The sequence below is a fragment of the Myotis nattereri genome, assembly GCF_964212035.1.
Source record: "Myotis nattereri genome assembly, chromosome: 20".
In the NCBI taxonomy this organism is placed as follows: Eukaryota; Metazoa; Chordata; class Mammalia; order Chiroptera; family Vespertilionidae; genus Myotis; species Myotis nattereri.
The window spans coordinates 13,075,679-13,096,978 of NC_138096.1; the positions used below are offsets into that span (position 1 = coordinate 13,075,679).

Below are 21,300 nucleotides of genomic sequence, written 5' to 3' on the forward strand. Positions count from 1 at the left end.
AAAATACAAGTCTTTGTTTTACTATGGTTGCAAGTATCAAAAAATTTCTATATGTGACACGGCACCAGAGTTAAGTTAGGGTTTTTCAAAATGCTGACACGCCGAGCTCAAAAGGTTCACCATCACTGGTCTACATGATGCTTTTAAAAGATGGAGGCAGACATTACCCATCAGCCTCTACCATCCCCAGTGGAGGTGCACTGACAGTGGGGACAAACCACTGACTGGAAATGGATAGAATCCATGATGCCTTTGATGTCACCTGTCATTAAATGCAACCAACTAACCCCCCATCACAGAGTCACCATCTGGCTTTCCTTAAACATAATTGTGGTTTTGTCTTCTTGGGAGTGCTGCTATGATATCACCATGTTACTTTTCATAAAGTTAATCTGGCATTAAGGACCAATTAAAATGCAATAAAAATAACTTTAATATTCTAAATAAAACAAACATGCCAACCACTATTCAGGGAGAATACTGATTTTACTCGTCTGCAATCTGAGTTTTAGAAATTCCAAAATTCCATTTGCTCTTTCCATTGTGAAACACAAGTTGGTTACCTCTCAGAGAAGCCATCGAAATCGGAAACCAGATCGCACATCCTGAGTCCACTCCGAGCAGCTTTGGAAGAATAAACTGGACCGATGCCCTTTTTTGTGGTACCCAGACTTAAAAACAAACCAAAACAAGCGTTAAGTTAGACAAGATGCCATTCTTGTGGCCAGACAGGCTGCTTTCTGTTTATGCTGTTTCCTGTAAGTTTCTTTTCACAACCCTATTGATTTTCTCTGAAATCTAAACTAGCTATTTTAATACTTACTTTTCTTCAACCTACATTTGTATTATATAAAAGCTTACAGGGAACCTGCAGTTGGCCTAGAACTTAAGCATAAGGGTGTGGATATGCTTCACCTGCAGCAAAAACAAAAAACAAAGAAAAAAACCCCATACTTCTTTCCTGCTTGTTCTTGTCTCTGCTGTTCCTGGATGCCATCAGCTGCTTGATGAAAATCAAACACTGCAGGGAAACAAACGAGAGCAGTTTTGTTGAAACAAAGATGATACAGGAAAACAAACCATGTTGTATTTTAAATGACCGAAGCTATAAATACCTTCAGTCGGACTTCAGTATGAGAAATTACGTACATTTTACGAAGCAGCAATAATGGTGGGAGTAAAGGTTCCAATGCCAACTGGTATGTTAATATAAAAATAGGTCTGATCGACCATTCCTATTTATTGCAATCTATAGGATTTTAAAAATGAAGAGGGTAATTTTGGAACACGTACCCAACAATTCTATGAAGCTCAGTTTACTAAGATATCTTCTTTTCTTCAAGTTCTGGACTCCAGAAATCTAGGGATTATTTTGGCATCTCCCTCTCCCTCACTAGTCCCAATCCTCCCTCATCTTTCACCAAAACTGTGGCTTCCTAGTGAGTATGCCTACTTCCTCTTGGACACCACTAATTCATAATTTTTATGTAGCCAAAGCAAGCTTTCCAGGACACAAATATAATGTCACCATTTCTTTGCCTTAAAAAGTCAATGGCTTTCTATTGCTGAAAAAATGATACATCTGATAAAGGATTAACATCTAAAATATATAAAGAATAAAAATTTTTAAAAAGCAAATAAAAGAAACAAAATACATAAAGAACTCCTACAGCTCAACAGCAGAAAAATAAACAATCTGATGAAAACTGGGCAGAAGACCTGAACAGGCATTTCTCCAAAGAAGACATACAAGTGGCCAATAGACATATGAAAAGATGTTTACATCACCAATCATCAGGTAAATGCAAATCAGGCCACATGAGCTATCGCCTCACACCTGTTAGTATGACTATTATCAAAAAGACAACAAATACCAAGTGCTGGTGAGGATGTGGAGATAAGGGATCCTGCCCAGCTGGAGGAGTGTAAATGGGTGCAGCCACAATTGAAAACAGTACAAAGGTTCCTCAAAAAACTAAACACAGAACTACCATATGACTCGGCAATTCCACTTCTGGGCATTTATCTGAAAAAAATAAAAAATGCTAATCCAAAATGATATATGCATCCTTATGTTCATTGCAGCATTATTTACAACAGCCAAGATAGAGAAGCAACCTAGGTGCCTATCAACACATGAATGGACAAAGAAGATGGGGTATATGTGTACAATGGAATATTACTCAGCCATAAAAAAGAATAAAATCTTACCAACTACAACAACATGAATGGACCTAGAGTGTATTATTCTAAGTGAAATAAGTCAGGCAAAGAAAGACAAAAATCATATGACTGCATTTATATGTGGAATCCGAAGGTCAAAACAAGCAAGGAAGCAAAACAAAACAGAAAGAAGCTCATATACAGAGACCAAACTGATGGTTGCCAGAGAAATTAGGTGAAAAGGTAAAGGAGATTAGGAAATGCAAATTTCCAGTTATAAAAGTAAGTCACAGGGATGTACTGTATTGAGAATACAGTCAATAATATTGTAATAACTGTACGGTGACAGAGGGTTATTAGATTTGTCATGGTGATCACTTCATAAGTTATAAAGATGTTGAATCACTATGTGTACACCTGAACCAATATAATATTGTATGCCAGCTATACTTTAATAAAAAAATTTACAAAACAAAACAAAAAAATAAAGTGTGCAATTTATTTATTAATTTTAATATATTTTTATTGATTTCAGAGAGGAAGGAAGAGGTAGAAGGAGAGAGAGATAGAAACATCAATGAGGAGAGAGAATCATTGATGGCTGCTTCCTGCACGCCCCGCACTGGGATCGAGCACACAACCCGGGCACATGCCCTGACTGGGAATTGAGCCATCACCTCCTGGTTCATAAGTCGACGTTCAACCACTAAGCCACAGCAGACAGGCTAAAATAACACATTTTAAAGCATACATATACAGGGTGGGGCAAACATAGGTTTACAGTTGTGAGTAAATGAAACACAGTTTATTCTTGTATTATCATCAATTATTGTATTATTTTTCCATATGGACAACTGTAAACCTACATTTGCCCCACCCTGTATTATTACACATATTATTACTAACATCTAACTTTCCTCCCCTACCAGAAAACTTTTCCTTTAAGGACATAAATTTATAAAAAAAGAAAAAACCATTACTAAAGAAATATAATAAAAATACAACATTAATTCGCATCTAAACCATACTACTTTCCAATTATTCTGGTCCTTTGGTCCGTTTGCACCACTATTTTCTTTGTTATTTCTAGTCTAAAGCAGTTAAGTAACTTGCTGAGCCACTGTGCTATACCCAAGGATGCAAACTGTCATGTGACACACCCAGAACATCTGTAACGAGGAAGAAAGGCGGAGAATCCAGGCAGGGACACAAGTCACTCTTAACACAGTGTGACATCACTAGCATGCTTATATGTCCACCCATGGCCAAACTATCTGGTTATATACGTTAAGGCTATAATTTACTCCAAGGGCACACACTAGGAATCATCCTATTGTGCAATCCTACATTGTGGCGCTCAGGTTAAGATACTGAATTCCACGCGGCAGCTGCCAGAGAACCATGAGAAAATTCTGAAGATAAGCAGTGGCTTCCATCTTCTAACACAGAACCTCACTTATCCACAGGACAGAGGCAATGAACACAGAAAGCTACATGTAAAAACCATGAAGCGGAAAGGAGTTAACGAGGATGTAACAGAATATTCATGGTATCAGAATACGTACAAGGTAATAATTAGTGAGCGTAAGCAGATAAAAATAGTATAAAAGCAGTGAACAAAAATACATTTTTCATTACCTAAGAGACTGTCAATATAAAAAAATATTAATAACCCTACATTGCTTTCTATATTAAAGCACTATAGTGATGATCTATGGAAATATAAAACGAAATTACTAAGATAAGCTAATAACCAAAAGAATATGTTTTATATAGGTGACAGCTGAGAGTATGATTTTTTTAAGACCAGAAGCTTACAATAGCCAACAAAAATGACAGATTTACAGCTTCACTGCTTCCGCCCAAAAGGGTTTTAATTTGCTTTCTTGGCTGTACCTTAAGAACTTCGATGGGGCTGCCTCTTAATGAAGGTCAATGTCAAAACTAGAGCAGCAACTGCCCCAGGAGAACTACATATTTAGGTAGAATTTAAGAATTCGATCACTCATATAAGTTTCTTACATGGCTTATAGTTCTTCTTTCTCTTTCCTGGGTATTGTCTCTTAATTGTGTCACCGTTAATAAACAATTCTATCACTTCAGCAATAGGATGATAGGGAAACAAATCTCAAATTTATTGGTGGTGGCTGAATTAATTTTAGAATCCAGTTTGCTCTAAGTAATAGAAGAGAAGGCTAGTCTGAATAAAGGCTGAATCATTTAAAAAGCAGCATTATTACATTTGCGACACAAAGAGTCACTTGATTTGCCAGATGGTAGACCTACTTTTACATGAGTATTAATGTGTGGAAATAAATGCTCTCTATATTTTGATATGCCTTATTTTTTAGTAGAATTAGAGAGTCTCATGAAATATTGCTTATGCTCTTCATTTGACTAGCTAATTCTTCCTTCAGAAGTGGGTAAATTTTAGCCTAGCCCTTATAAAAAAACAAAAAAGAAGAAAAAATTCATAAGAATTTATGTATTTGGAACCCAATTATTGCAATCCACCCAACTGAAGACAAAGTTGGTTACAGAATGCTTTGGTGTGATAAGTTTCTGGGAAAACGATAGTTAAAAATAAATGCATTATGTTTACGTCCCCCTTACCAATATGCGCTCTGTCAGATATGATAAGCCTTTTTTCCCAGCCTTCCAGACCTAGAAGGAAGGGAGAAAATACATTTAACAGAACACTTTGTATAATAATTCTTTCATCTTACTTTCTTTAGAAACAGTGTTTAAAAGTGTTTTTCACTGAAGTAATCACTTTCATAGTTTTTCTTCTGCATAGGAAACATGTTTAACGAGAATTTTCTCACCTGTCATTCATTACATATACAAACTCATTCACACATTCTTTCTAAATGTTTTGCTCATAGAAGCTCCAAACACAGCCAGCTCTATCCACATAAAACACTGCTAGGAACCCAAACAGCAAATGGTAAAAAAAAAATGACATTTTTGTAGGAGTTGGGGGCAAGAGGAGTTAGTTGTAGAGCGGGGGGAGAATTGAGTAAAGGGAGTTGCTAATTTTGGGGATGGCACCCTTTCCCAAGACAATTATAAAAAAATGTGATTAAACAATATAATAAAATGTTCTCACTAATTCCTTCAAAGTATTACCAATTACTCTACTTAGTACACCGAACTGTAAATATATATCTACCCATTTAATGGTGAATGCCTGAGAGCAGGGGCCATGAGGTTTCATAACATGGGCCAGTCATCTAATAAATGTTCAAAAAAATTGTTGAATGAGTAGGTAAATAAATGTTTTTTAATATTTTTATTTCAGAGAGGAAGGAAGAGATAGAAACATTAAGATGAGAGAGAACCACCCTAACCGGTTTGGCTCAGTGGATCGAGCGTCGGCCTGTGGACTCAAGGGTCCCAGGTTCGATTCCGGTCAAAGGCATGTACCTTGGTTGCCGGCACATCCCCAGTGGGGAGATGTGCAGGAGGCGGCTGATCGATGTTTCTCTCTCATCGATGATTCTAGCTCTCTATCCCTCTCCCTTCCTCTCTGTAAAAAAATCAATAAAATATATTTAAAAAAAAAAAAAAAAAGATGAGAGAGAACCATTGATAGATTGCCTCCTACATGCCCCGCACGCCCCGCACTGGGGATCGAGCCTACAACCCAGGCTTGTGCCCTGACCAGGAATCAAACTGTGACCTTCTGGTTCATAGTGACACTCAACCACTGAGCCACATTGGCTGGGCAATAAATATATTTTTTAAAGACAGTACACCTTTGTAGGCTATATACGTTTTAAGAATAAGCTACCATATCCCAAACATTTTCAAAACTCATGTTAGATATTAAAAATTGTTCATTTTGATAATATCTAAGGATTTATTTTCAAATTATTCCTTATAGATTAGAGAGAAGGGCTTCTTGATAATGTGCTATAAGCCAGAATAGGAAACCTTCCCCTCTACAGCTGGTTTTGACATGAAAACATGCACTCTGAAGTTAGCTTAAGGAGTATTATAAAACATATATTACAAAGAAACTCAGAGCAGTGGATTCAGCTGGATTAGACAGGCCAGTGGGAGAAGAAAGTAGGGCGAAGCTTTCAGAGGTCGGAGGAAAGCAGAGCGCAGCAGGGGAACCTCAGGCTGACCAATGAAAGAGCTGGCCCAATACAGAGGCCAGAACCGCAGGGAGGGCAACAGAGGCGGGATCTGTGAAGCCAGACTGAGTTGTCTGAAACACTGGAGGGCAGATTGCTACTTTTAAAGCTGAACAATGAACTTGAATGATGTAATAGAACTGGGTATTTCAAATTCAAGCTAAGCTAAAGAGAAACTCACTCATGATTTCCCCCAATTGTATATTATGTGCATTGCCAAGTTCCTCAAACCCTAGAAGGTAGCCAAGCTGACTTCCAAAAACCCAAAGGGATTAGGAAAGGCAGGAAATCAAGATGTTTTTAAGGAGATGGACGGATCCATAGCACAGAGAAGCATTTCTCTCATTTGGAAGGGGGGACCTCACAATCATCCTTTATCCCTGGGTTGTGGCAACCAAGGAGCTAAAGTCTAGGAAACAAGACTGGCAGTGTGCACAGTGGCTTCGGTGGCTCCCTCACTCCCTACGCTCATTTTTGGTTTGGGCAGAAGGATATGCTAACCTGAGTATAAACGACAAGATGAACTCATAGAGTTTTGCCAATAAGATACAGTAAGTAATTTTAGCTCCCTAAAGATAAAGTTTAATTTGTAAAATAACCAAGACTTACACAATGACCTTATTATGTTTGTCATTTGTTTAAACACGGATTAGAATTGATAAAATTTAACGAAGGAGATTAAATAGCTTGTCCTCAATAACCTGCAACTTTAAAGTATAAGACAAAAATGTTAAGTGCCTGGCTTAGCCAGGATGGCTCAGCGGTTGAGCATTGACCTATGAACCAGGATATCATGGTTCAATTCCTGGTCAGGCCATATGCCCAGGTTGCAGGCTCAAGCCCCAGAGTGGGGTGTGCAAGAGGAAGCCAAGCAGTGGTTCTCTCTCATCGCAGATGTTTCTATCTCTCCTCTCTCCCTCTCCCTTCCTCTCTGAAATCAATAAAAATATACTTTAAAAATATAAAAATACAAATAAATAAATGTTAAGTGGCTGGCATGAGATCCAAATAAAACTTTACCAATAATAATAATAATAATAATAATAATAACTGGTTACTAAGCAAAGCAGACTCATTCTTTCATACCTTTTCCTTTTTTAACATTTTTTTCTGCTTCCTCAAATAATCCCGGTAGATGAATTACCACACCATTTCCTAAAGGAAAATAAACAAATTAATTCCAACCTTAAACATCTATACTTTATTAATATAGACATACATAATGATATGAAAATATAGACATCTACAATTACCCTTTATCTAGAACATAGGAGATTGAGGTACTTGAATTTACAGGACTTTCTGACTTACCAAAGTGATATCACAGAAAGGATTCCAAGTTTTAGACAGTAGTATAATGTAAATAAACAAAAGAACATAAACACAGAATTAAAAAACACTAAAATTACACCCAATATAATTTAAAATTTCTTTGAAACAAAGTAAAACTGTTATTTTGGAAAAAAAACAAAACAAAAAACTAGTTATGTAGCTTTAGGCAAATTAAACCAGATCACAGTAGACTCTCTAGATCAATGTCTTTCAAATTGGGAATCACACTATTACTGTTAATAAAATCAATTTAGTGGGTTGTAATTAGCATTTTAAAAAATAAGAAACTAGAATAGAACATATCAGATTGCACTATATGTTCTAAGGGCTCAGAATCAATTTATAAAACATAGACTTGTTTGCCTTATTGTGTCATGTTTGAAAAACTGATCTGATGACCTAATAGTTCTTTATAGAATTAAGATTACCAATGAATACAGTTAAATGCAAAGAAATCATTCCAGAAAGTATTAGTGCTAAAAGATCTAAAAGGAATTGTAAAATAGCCAAAGTTAGGTATATTCCAGAAGGTACCAAGGTCAAGATTAATCATTTGATTAGTGAAGGATGAAATCAGTTTGATAATGAAAAATGAACACTATTAGGAATTAGGGGGGAAAATTCTAAAGGGATTCATTCTATACTTACCAATGAATGCAGTAACATTTGGATTAATTATTCCACTGGGTAAAAGATGAAAATCATACTCCACGGAATCTACAACAACTGTGTGGCCGGCATTATTTCCTCCCTGAAACATATGATGGGAAATTGAACCCGACAATAAATATGACAAGTAATATATCTCCTTCCAAAGGAAATTAATGATTTCCTGTTAAAATGTCACTATCACTTAAGGAAACCCAAGCATTTGTCACAAATACTAATTCTTTGGAGGATTTATAATAGTTTCGCTCTCCTCTCTCCATTCCTCACTCCTGAAAACTGGAGAATTCAGGTTTCTGGAAGATGGGAAGACATGCCCTCTAAAAGGACCAAAGAAAAAGTGAAAAGACCACAGGGGACAATTCGTTTTCATTGTTTTGGGCACTCTCTATGTAGGACACGTAGTTATCTAATTAATTATCCATGGTATTCCAAAATAAAAATCCCTAAAATAGAAAAGAGTAATACATCCAGTTATCCTAACTTGATGTAAATATTCATATAACTCCCATGGTCCTAAGAGTGTCAAGCAACTTCGTGACCTGACATTTGTATTCTTACATGGACTTATCAACTAGCAAATCTCCAAGTAACTACCTCAAATATTGGCTATCCTGAGACTCAAACTTTTAAATTTACAAATCAGTCTTGTGAGTTTGGTTAGTAACAGATCCCTGGGATCTACTCATCTCTGGATAACGTAATACACTGGGTCAAAGGTCAAAGACCCTCTACAGCTGGGAATCATACTGCCGACCCAGGGTGAAACTTCCCCTCTGTGAAGCTCAAGCCTAAACAGACGATTAAAGCACAATTTGAAGTTAAATGATAAAAATTAGGCACAAGGCAGACAATAGTAAGTGACCAGATATATTTTCTAATTTCTAAGTTTAAAAAGAATGGGAGAAAACACAAATCAATTAATTATAGCTTTAAATTTCTAAACAATTTTTTTTAATTTTAAAGTAAACCACATACTAGGAATATATTTGCAACAAAAAGTTTGACATTTTCGTGGGACATTTTTAAAAATACCTATCAAAAAAGTACCTCCGGAGAATGACTAGTCTAACTTAACAGTTTTTGCCAAAATGCATGTTATTTACATTTTACTAAATCATTACCAATCATGAATTCAGAAAAATGGTCCTTCAAAAAAAAGCAAAAACCTATTCATACTGTTTTGTACTGTACAAAGCAAAGAATCTCTGTTTGAAGGCTACTGTGTGTCATGTATGTTTAAAAATAAACAAATGACTTGACAGTGGTGACCTATAGTCTACAAGATGACAGGTGGGTGGCAAAACACAGGAAGACAGAAGCAGGAGTGTTAAGCAATACCTCCCTCACTGGATACCACACCACCAAGGGCGCAGGTGAATACTTCTTACTATTTATTTTTAACAGGAAATATCTGCATAAGGTACAAAGGCACAAAGATGTGCAGTATTCCACCCCGACCCTGCCCTGGTTCCCTGGACAAGGCAACCAGGTACCACAGGTTTTGTGTCCTCCCAGAGGTAATTTTGCATATACAGTGGGGCCTTGACTTACGAGTTTAATTCGACCGGAGACTGAGCTCGTTAAGGAGCTCGTTAAATTACTCTATCAACTCAATGCAAAAAATCGGCTGAGAGACAGCTGGTATCTCAAAAAACTCGTTAGTCGGGACACTCATAAGTCAAGGCCCCACTGTACAAACATATTAATATACTAGAGGCCAGGTACACAAAATGCGTGCACGGGTAGGGTCCCTACGCCTGGCTGGCAATCAAGACCAATCAGGTTCCCCGTCTCCCTGCCTCCTCCTTCCCTCGCTCCCTCAGCACCCCACTGCTGCCACTGGTCACCCGCCATGTTCTGTGCCGCCCCCTGGTGGTCAGCGCACGTCACAGTGAGCTATTGAACTCCCATTCTCCTGGTCAAACTCCCAAGGGAACACTTTGCATATTAGCCTTTTATATATATAGATAGAAGAAGATTGTTTTATTCCATGTTTACAAATGTGAGCAAACTATATACACCTGGGCGGCTTGCTTTTTTTTAGAGCAATCTTAGAGCTAATTCCATAACTTTGCAAACAGAACTGTCTCATTCTTTTAACAGCTACACTGTACCATATTCCTCTTTATAGGGACACATAATTCATTAAATTTGTCTCATAACAGAGACATTCAGGTTGTTTGCAATCTCTTGCCATTTTGAATAATGTTACAATACACTTCCCAGTATATACTTTATTATTTCACACTTGTGTAAGTTTATCACCAATACTGATAGAAGACTCCTAAAACATGTATTACATGCCAAAAGGACATATTGGTCTGTTCAATTTTTCTTTAGTGCCCAGAAAAATGCTAATTTGCTATTACAATTATTTAATTCTAAATTATTATAAATCACTAAATTTAATAAATGCTTACTAAATTGTTATAAAGTAGTAACTTTGAGACAATCAATGAAGCATTATTATTTAAATTAAAACTAGCTTTTTAAAAAATCTATCATTTGCTTAATATAAAAAACAAACTACTCTGTAATATTTGGAGTAGACCTTAAAAGTAAGCCTACTAATTTACACAAATCATTTTTACAGATATTAATACAATCATTTGGTGAAACAGTGACTAACTCGGAGGTACACAGTGCTCTTGTTGCATAACCAAAACCTACTCTCTGAGATAATATTTTACAAAAACAGGCAGTACTGATGGCAACAACCATAATGGAGAGATGATGGCTGAAATGTGTGCATGTTTGAGGCAGGAGGTTGGGATTGGTGTGACAGATGACTTTAAGGGGATACGCTGGTTTAATTCTTTAAATTCTCCCAAATTGACAGGTGGTGGTTTAGGCTGGAAAAGTTCAGCTGCACAAGGCTTGAAATCACATTTTAATTAAAAGCTTGCTCACTCAAACATTAACCAACAGTTTTCAATAACCCATGTCTTATTAAGGATAACTATAGAGTCTTAATCTCATTTAAATTCTGCTTAAGTATGAAAATATGGTTACATTTACCCTAGATTATCCCTAGATTATCCTAGTAAGGCGCTAGGGGAGAAAGTGTCAGGCTGTCAGATAAGTCTACGTGGTCACAGAGCCCTATGGGGACGGTGGGTGTGGTAGCTTCTAACCATGAGGCACAGGCTGTGCAGAAAGGGTGCTCAGCGGAGCCGAGTGTGAGCTGCTCACAGGAGCTCCTGACAAGGTATCTGCATAGGAGCCAAGTGTGAGCTGCTCACAGGAGCTCCTGACCAGGGAATCTACATATATTAGCAGGTAGCAAGCCCACCAAGAATTACAAGGGCAGGTGCTCTGAACTGCATGTACATTCCCACATTTGTGATGGAACTGCTTCTCACACGGGCAACTCTATGTAGTGTGCACCGGCACACGTAGCAAGGATATATTCATTTAATCATGTCTAACGATTCTCCTTAGTTAGCATTGGGAGGCCACACAGTACTATATAAATGATAGGAGATCAGTATTTTTTGTTCTGTTTTTAAGAGATACACTAATCCTTACGCATTCCAAAATTTCCCCAAGCCAAACTTGGTGAATAAACCCCCCGATATAGTATTCATCATATATTCATATTAATAGTTACCTATAACTATCTCTTGCTGCTTTGCTAAATTCCCAAAGCACTAAGAACCCAGTCCCTCATGTAGCATTTAACAAACACTTCTTAATCAAAGCTGTGTTTTCCATTATTTAACCAAATTTTAAAAACAACACAGAAAATGTTCAGTTAACTGTTAAACAAAGAAGGGCCTCAATGGCTCTCAGGTTCCGTCCCCCTTCTTCCCACCCTTACTCTTACTTTGCAAAGCACCCCTCTGGCCGGGCCATTAGATCCAGCAGGGAAACCTGAGCCCAGCCTGGGCCAATCCAGCTCCGCTCTCTTGGGCACTGAATTTTGAATAGAGAAGAAGGCACTCAGGAGTTAGAGACGACAGTCACCTAAGGGCACATCCTAAAGAGAAGGGCCTCCAGTTCCAACTGCTGAGCCCAGAGCTGCCTTTGTCTGGGACAACTCTGAGGCTGGGCCATCCTGCTCTTCTTTCAGACAAACCCCATTTTGCTTAAGACCAGCTCTTTCCATTGTTTGCAAACAAAAAATCCAAATGATTGACAAAACAAACTCATTTGGACAGAGTATGCAGACAGCTGGCCCTTTAAGTTCACATCTTTCACTAAAGATAAATGCATATAAAAATGATTAACTTCTAAACTTGAATATTTATGCTGTCCAGGACAAGACTCGTGGTACTGCAGAAGACAGAGATGATTCTGTACTGTTGCCAGCCTTCCCAGGCGTGCTTTTGCTGCCCCATTTGATTTGAAGCTTACAGAAGTCAGAAGACAAGTGTTTTTAAAGTTATGTTTCATGGCTCCAAAGAACCAGAGGCTGTCAAGCCCAACTGTGGAACAGAAGTTTAGATCCAGAAGTGTTGTTATCTGTAGGTTTCTAACTAAGAAGCTCCAAAGGTCCAGGGGAGATTTAAAAAAAAAAAAAAAAAAAAAAAAAGAATGGTTTGAAAGGGAATAAAATAACCTTAGTCTGCAAAAGTGCCTCCTAATCCTTAACTCCATTTGCTATTAGGTCTTTCTCGTCCCAAAATCACTCCCCAACTCACTTCCGGTCCTAATGTGTTATGAGCCTGAACAATGGTTTCTTTGCAGCACCAGTGGAGGCCCCGTGTCCAGGGGAACACTCATGCCCACGACCCAGAGGCACTTCTCAGGTCTCGAAAACAGTCAGCGTGTCTTCTCTTTCCCTTTCGCTCTGGATCCAGGGCGCTGTGCTGGAATCAGGCCGCTCAAGGTGAACGTCAGTCACTAAGTCCATGTTAGCCTGGTACTGGCATCAAAGCAGATCAGTGAAACAGAATAGAGAGCCCAGAAAGAAACCCATGTCTATATGGTCAATTAATATTTGACAAATGAGGCAAGAACATGCAATGAAGTAAAGACACTCTCGTCAATAAATGGTGCTGGGAATATTGGACAGATGCATGCAAAAACAACCGAAACTAGACTACCTCCTTACACCAATATACAGAATAAGCTCAGAATGGATTAAAGACTTAAATGTAAGACTCAAAACCATAAAAATACTAGAAGAAAACTTAGGTAGTAAAATCTCTGACATGTCTCTTAGCGATATTTTTTTCTGATATATCTCCTCAGGCAAAGGAAACAAAAGAAAAATAAATGGGATCAAACTAAAACGTTTTTGCACAGCAAAGGAAACCACTGGCAAAATGAAAAGAAAACCTACAAAATAGAGTATATTCGCCAATGATACATCTAATAAGAGGTTAGTTAACATCAAAAATTTAAAAAGAGCTCATACTACTCAACACAAAAACAATCCAATTTAAAAATCGTATGAGGACCTGAATAGACACTTCTCCAAAGAGGACACACAGCCCTAGCCGGTTTGGCTCAGTGGATAGAGCGTGGGCTTGTGGACTGAAGGGTCCCAGGTTCAATTCCTGGTCAGGGCACATATCTGGGTTGTGGGCTCAATCCCTAGTAGGGGACGTGCAGGAAGCAGCCAATCGGTGATTCTCTCTCATCATCAATGTTTCTCTCTCTCTCCCTTCCTCTCTGAAATCAATAAAAATATATTTTTTTTTAAAAAGAGGACATACAGCCCTAACCGGTTTGGCTCAGTGGATAGAGCGTCAGCCTGAAGACTCAAGGGTCCCAGGTTCGATTCCGGTCAAGGGCATGTACCTTGGTTGCGGGCACATCTCCAGTGGGGAGTGTGCGGGAGGCAGCTGATCGATGTTTCTCTCTCATCGATGTTTCTAACTCTCTATCCCTCTCCCTTCCTCTCTAAAAAATCAATAAAATATATATTTTTTAAAAAGAGGACATACAGATGGCCAATCACTTGTGGAATCCAAAGAACAAAATGAACAAACAAAATTGAAAAAGATTCATAGACACAGAGAGGGAACTGGTTGCCAGAGGAGAGGGGGTTAGGGGATTGGCTGAAAGAGGTGAAGGGATTAAGAGACACAAACTGGTAGTTACAAAATAGTCCTGGGGATGTGAGTAAAGTATAGGAAACACAGTCAACAATATTGCAATAATTATGTCTGGTGCCAGTTGGAGTACTAGAAATACCAAGGGTAACACTATGTAATGTATACCATTATCTAACGGTTAGATAAGCTTGTACACCTGAATCCAATACAAAATAAAACTGAAAGAATATTTTTTTTTAAAAAGGAACATGCAATCCAATAGGGCAATAAAATATATCCAATGTTGGTACTTGCTTCGGCAGCACATACTAGTACACTATAAAATATATATCTACAATCATAAAAGTGTAATATGCTAATCAGACCGGACATCCTTCCAGATGACCTTCCGGATGAAGCCGGGGCTGTGAGGGAAGCCTGGTCCCAGGTACCAGAGGGAAGCCGGTGCCGGCAGCCAGGGGAAAGAAGGCCTACTCCTGCACGAACTTCGTGCATCGGGCCTCTAATATATATCTCCAATATTGGACATAAAAGAAAGAAGTCAGAGTTTTTCCTATAATCCACTATGGATCGTAACAGAGAGCAGCAATGCCTCAAACCCCATGCCTTTGAACTATTCCAGCAACCAAAAAAAGGTTCTATTTCTTGCCTAGTCTTCAAGCTTCATGGGAACCCAACCATCTTTCGAGTCACTGTGCTGCTTTCTTAGTAAAAACTGTAACACCTGTGTTTCTTTCAGATTAAACATTTCACTGTTGCCAAAGCTAAAAGACTTGTCAACCCACAGCAACAAAGTAATTATAAGGATGACTTCTCTTTTGTGAAAACATCCATATAATTGCAATTAGCTTTTGATTTCAAAGTAGAGCAGGTTAAGTTACTACCAGTAAGTTGATCAAATTAAACTATTCAACAGTAACCAGACACACTAGGTAGGAACACATACACAGGGTATCTGAATTTCTTTTCAGCAAAGACATCCAAGTGCACTGCTCATTAACTTTTAAAGGCTTAGGATATACCCTTCACCTTACAGTTACACACACAGGTAAATGTCACACATGATAAAATTCTCAGGCACCTGTAATCTATACCTTAAATTACCATTATAAAACCATTTCTCACAATGAAAGTGGAAAGAGGCATCTTAAGTTCCTAATTAAGAAGCTTGAGACTCTAGGTCCCAAACTCTATTTAAACCCTTATTGAACGAGGGTCAGAGATGATCAAGGTCATGGGTAGGAGGATCAGACATACAACCCAAAATTGCATAAACCAATGGTGCCATGCAACTTTGTAAATGCTTGATAAAAACTCATTACACTTAGGAATATAAGTGTCAAGTCAAAAAAGTTTTTTCTTACAAATAAAATCCTTCCTTTAAAAAGGTTTTAAAAAGTTTGATAAGAGACAAAAACCCCATTTACAAAATTTTAATGGGACATCCTGCTTTCGAAAGAAGAATTGTATCACACTGAATTAAATGTAATTAAAAGTTGGTTCAATGTAAAGTACCATTTCATTTGGGAGCCAGCGTAGCCATGGGAACTGTCCTCCATTTGCTGTTCCTTTCAATTGCCTTGACCAGGCAACACTGAATACCTCAAAGTCCCTTTTCCCACTGATAAATTCTAACAATTACCAACCTACTTCTTAGTATCCACACAGACATTCAGTGTTCGCACTACATCCACTCTATCTAATATTTAGTGTCAAAATCTGACATAGTCCCCAAAGGGTAATACAACTACATTTGTATCCAGTTACAGTAAGTAAGCTATTCAGTATCTATCAGTTTACCAGTTCATTCTAGATTTGTTCTAGGCAACACTTTTTCCTAGAGATACTTGAAACTATCCAAGTAACCTACCTATTCCCACAAAACTTAAAAAACAAGTAATATTGGTTAGACACCACTGAGATGATCCCATACAACTTAAAATTTAATGCCTTAAAAGTAGAGTTGATGGTATATTAAAATAGCTTAAATAGCAAACAACTTTAGAATATCCACATTGACCAAACTTGAAGATCTTCTGCCCTCAGCAGAGAAAAACTATTTACTAGAATTGCACGGCATTCAACTGATATATGCTGAGGAAAATACCCTAAAAAGAAATAATCAGTTACCTATATTCTCATTGATAAGACTTTAATATAAACTATTAAAGCCTCTGAACATAATGGTACCATGTAAAAAATACTAAGTTCAAATACTAAGTTCATCCAAAAAATGCTGGTGATTCCACCTTAAACTCATTCTAATAGTCAGTGAAATTGTCCAGGGAGTGTTAAGATAATTTACAGGCCAGGGTGAAACTAATGATTGGGGTGATCCAGTCACCCACCAAATGTTGAGTGTTTACTTCCTCTCTGCCTCACACCGTACTCGGTGCAATGGAAGAAAACAAACAACAAACAAATCTTCTTTTTGAGAAAACTACATCCTAGTAGGGAAAGCACAGTAATCCAAGAAAGCAAGTTTTAACCAAGTATACAAAAACAACAACTGGTATACCCTTATGTACTTGGGCAATACTATAAACGATGTGTATAAAAGGCAACCCTGATAGGAGACACAGAAATAGCAATTATAAATCTGGAAGAATGGTTTTCCTTAAATGCTCATTCTCTACCATCTCCAAGATAATGGGCAGGGGTTTGGGAAACAGTCATTTTAGCTGTAGTAGGTCAAGGCATTCAGTAACACTTAAGTTGTTCTCCTTTTCAATTGTTCTGAGTCTGTTTGCTGCAGGTATGTCTTTTCTACTCCTTTATCACCTATTAATAGCTGGTTTCAGAGCCTTCAGCGGATACTAGCCTCTAGCTACAAATTAACAGTTTTTCCATTGAGTGTTTGTTTATGGCAAGTTTTTTTATATACCAAGTAACAGGATATACTGTCCCTTTATAATTAATTTTAGTTAATATTTTCCCTTTATATTAACTTTTTAGCCCTGGGGGGGAACACAGAGAGAAAAATGTTCCAGCCGACCCTGATCACAGGCAACGTCATGTCTGTCACGTATCCAGGGCTACGAAGCTTGCTTTCTCCAAGAACAATAAACAAGCCCTTGCAGAAGGCTGGTATAAACAATAGTTAAAATTTTCTCTGTGGTTTCTATGCAACATGAAGGAATTACAGTATTAGTTTACTTAGGTGGGACAGCGGAAATAAGCTTAACAAAACTACTTTTGTGCCACCAGAAAGAGGCCGTCCTATTCCCTTACTTTGACCCTTCGGAAAAGCCTGTGGTAGCAGCCTTCTCCACCCCCACCCTGGCAATCCTGGTTTCCGTAAGTTGTCCACTAGATCAGTGGTCGCCAACCTTTCGGACCTCATGGACCACCAGTGGTCCACGGGCCACCGGTTGGCGACCGCTGCACTAGACTATATGCTCCATGTGCACACAATCCCTGCCCTTTTCAGCTTTTCCCCTACCACCCGACGTCAAGTCATCTTCTGTCACCATAAACTAGTATTTGCCCCTTTACCCTTACCACCTCCCCACCCCTTTCCCTGGTAATCACCATGCTGTTGTCTGTCTGCTATGAGTTTCAGTTTTATGTCACATTTGAGTGAAATCATATGGTTCTTAGCTTTTTCTGACTTATTTCACTTAGCATAATATTCTCAAGGTCCATCATGTTGTCATCAATGGAAGTGTTTCATCTTTTCTTATGGCTCAGTAGTATCCCACAGGATAGATGGACCACATCTTCTTTATCCAAACATCTATGAAGGACATTGGCCACTGTGCATAATGCTGCAATTAACATAGGGGTGCATATATCAAGAATACCTACCAAGTTATAATAATTCCTTACAAATCCTGCCTCTGAAATATAGGCCTTAAGTGTTATGATAAAAATGCTTTGCATCTATTCTTTCCCAAAATGAAAAACATAGTTTTTTTAAAATATATTTTTATTGATTTCAGAAAAGGAGAGATATAAACATCAATGATGAGAATCACTAACCAACGAGCTGCCTCCTGCACACCCTGCCACTAGGGATGGAGCCCGCAACCCAGGTATGTGCCCTGCCTGGGAATTGAACCATGACCTGGTTCACAGATCGATGCTCAACCACTGAACCACACTGGCTGGGCCCGTTTTTCTTTTATAAACTATATTTTATATTGAAAGAAAATCCTTCTTTTATGGTTCCATTGTTGAAACATGGATACATTATGTACATACCACTTCTGAAGAAACAATCTGTACAAAATTTGAGTTTATGGGATAAATATCACACACACACAAAATTAAATTCTAACAAAGTACATATTTTCAACAATCCACACAACTTGAATCATCAAACAAGGCAACCCAAGCTCAAAATACGAGCTCTTAAAGGACACTTTAAGAATATAAAGATTTGAGAATTATGGAAGGAAGGTAGCAAGTCAAAAGTTTGCAAGTGAGGCAAGCCTGCCTAACAAGTTGGCTCATCTGTTTCTCCTGTCTGCAGCTCCCATTGGAAAGCCACACTTGGCTCCTTGTCAGTCACTTCCCTCCAGACCTTCCCAGACAGCAGGTAGACTGGTCCGGGACCTCCTTCAAGCCTTTCACAGTAACCCATCTACAAACTAATGCTACTATTAAAATTGGAGATCTTCTCTAGTAAATGTTATAATGATACCATTCCCAAAACCTTCTTACCAGCTACATAATGTAGCTCAACCTGAGTACAACCATTTCCAGAGAGGAAGACGGCCAGGGGTGAATGCAGGAGTCACCAGGGCTGGGCTCCCTCTTCCTACCCAGCAAGGTATGTATTCCCATACTTCTTCCCCAACAGCACCGCCAGATCGGGTCTGAAGACAAAAGGAGGCGAAGGCTGGGCTCCTGGAGCAACTCCAAGGCAGTGTGAGGCAGCAGTTCAGTGCCAACACCTTCAGGAGTGTTAGTGAGAAGGGAGGTGTGTTGCCAGGGGGCTGGAGGAGCAGAATGGAGGGAGAGGTGATGCTGGTGCTGGTGCGAATACTAAGAGCCAATTGGGCAACTATCTTCGCTGAGGAATGGCCAGGGTGGATTTCTGCACGCAAAAAAAAAACAAACAAAACAGCCCTAGCTCGTTTGGCTCAGTGGATAGAGTGTCAGCCTGCGGACTAACGGGTCCCAAGTTCGATTCCCCGGGGTGGGAGCTGGATCCCCAGTAGGGGGCGTGCCGGAGGCAGCCAATCAAGGATTCCCTCTCATCATTGACGTTTCTCTCTCTCCTGTCCTATCTGAAACCAATAAAAAAATGTATTAAAAACAACACACACAAAATAAAAACCACAGGATAAGTCAGAATGATTGCATTAAGCCTTTTTTACTACCTTGTTTCTGCACGCTCAAATGCTTTTTATTCCATTTTAGGTGGAGCGCTTCCAGTCAAGGGGGCCTACTCACTTGTCGGAACACATACAACCTGGCATCATCACACTGTGCCATGTATGTTCATGAAGAAGAAATACTCTGCGAACGAAACAGGCTTCAAACATCACATGTGCAATATCTGTTTTTGAAACGGGCTATTGCCCAACTCCCCCGAATCTTGAAATCGGTAACAGTAACCGAGGAGCCCTGACAGAGGCCTAGCTTCTGGGCAGCTTCGGAAAAAGCGACACGACCAATCGGAAGAGAGCTCCCACCGAAAAACCACGTGCCTCTCAGGAGGAAGTCCCTTCTTCACCACCCCATTTCCCCACAGTTCACTTTCAGGGTCAGGGCGACAATGTAAATATTTCTAAACACCAGTGCGGACACCCTGCGTTGACTTGCGTCACTCGTGGAAGAGCTGGGATCCCGTCCTCGGGGACCCACACGTGAAAACAGTGTCCCCTTTAATATGAACACACAGAGTCCGGAGCCAAACAACGGGGCCATTCAACGGCCCACGGCCCAGCGGACGCGAGGAGGCCGAGATCCGCGAGCGCCGGGCCTGCAGGTGGGGGCAAGGGCGAGCCTGCATTTCGGGGCACCTCGGAACCATCCACTCCCACCTGATCCCGAGTGGGTGGGTGGGTGGGTGGGTGGCTCGGTGGGTGGGTGGGTGATGGATGGGAAGGAGGATGCCGGCCAGTCCCTCCGCCGGGAGTCAGGAGCAGGCCTCGGGCGGCAGGTCCTCCAACTCGCCCCGCATCCATCCCCGCGCCGGCCCCGGTCCCGGGCTGAGAACCGGTGCCCAGGCCGGAACCCGCCGCCCCGCCCGGCATCCCGCATCTCTCCGCGGCTCCCGGCAACACCGCATGTTCCTCCAGGGCCACCCCAACCCCGCAACCCCAGACCCCAGGTCCGGAGGTCTCGGACCTCTCGCCATGTCTCCAGGGCGCCGCAGCTCACGGCAAGAGGAGGGGAGCTCAAGGTGACACCCGGGTTTGGAGACAGGCTCCAGGTGGCGGGCCCGACCTCCCGGGCCCGGCTGCCCGTCGGAGCCCGGGCGCCTCACCTGGCAGCGGCACACGATGTCCGCGTCCTGCGCCAGCAGATCCACCACCTTCCCTTTGCCTTCGTCGCCCCACTGCGCGCCGAGCACCACCGTCACCCGGTTCCCTCCGGGCCGCGCCCGGGGCCGGCCGCAGTCGCCGTTGGGCAGGGAGGATGCTGCCGGGTGGGTCTCGGCCAACGCCATGGCTCCAGCGACGCGAGGAGAGCCCGGGGGAGAGGCGGACCGCAGCGAGTGCGCGAACGGAACTGCTCTGCCGCCCGGAGCCACATGCAGAGGAAGCGGCAGCCAGCGGCGGCCCCGCCCCGGCCCCGCCCCCTCCGGGCCGCCGCCTCCGCCCAGGACACACCCCGCTGCCCGCCACGGCCCGCTCACGGGGGGACCGTGACTGCCCCGCTCAGGCCGGCCGCGGCAGCTCCGCCTGGAGGGAGAGGCCCTGCTGGCCGCAACCGCCGTTGCCCGGAATCGAAGCCACGCCCCTTCCAGGGCCGGGCGCGCCATTCTCCGGCCAACCCGAGACCGGAAGCGGCAGGGGCGGGGCTTAGAGCGCGCG

The 21,300-nt window shown here is 40.7% G+C and overlaps 1 protein-coding gene across 1 annotated transcript in view; it reads right to left on the minus strand.

Moving 5' to 3' along the window:
- Positions 1-21,063, minus strand: part of ADSS2 (adenylosuccinate synthase 2) — a 33,621-nt gene extending 12,558 nt beyond the window's left edge. The window contains exons 1-6 of the mRNA XM_081114615.1: positions 20,751-21,063; positions 8,286-8,388; positions 7,392-7,460; positions 4,777-4,827; positions 955-1,021; positions 564-671 (exon numbers count right to left, since the gene is read on the minus strand). Of these exons, the coding sequence (XP_080970741.1) occupies positions 564-671; positions 955-1,021; positions 4,777-4,827; positions 7,392-7,460; positions 8,286-8,388; positions 20,751-20,933 (581 nt within the window). The 5' untranslated portion in view covers positions 20,934-21,063. The remainder of the gene's footprint in view (positions 1-563; positions 672-954; positions 1,022-4,776; positions 4,828-7,391; positions 7,461-8,285; positions 8,389-20,750) is intronic.
- Positions 21,064-21,300: the final 237 nt, after the last annotated feature.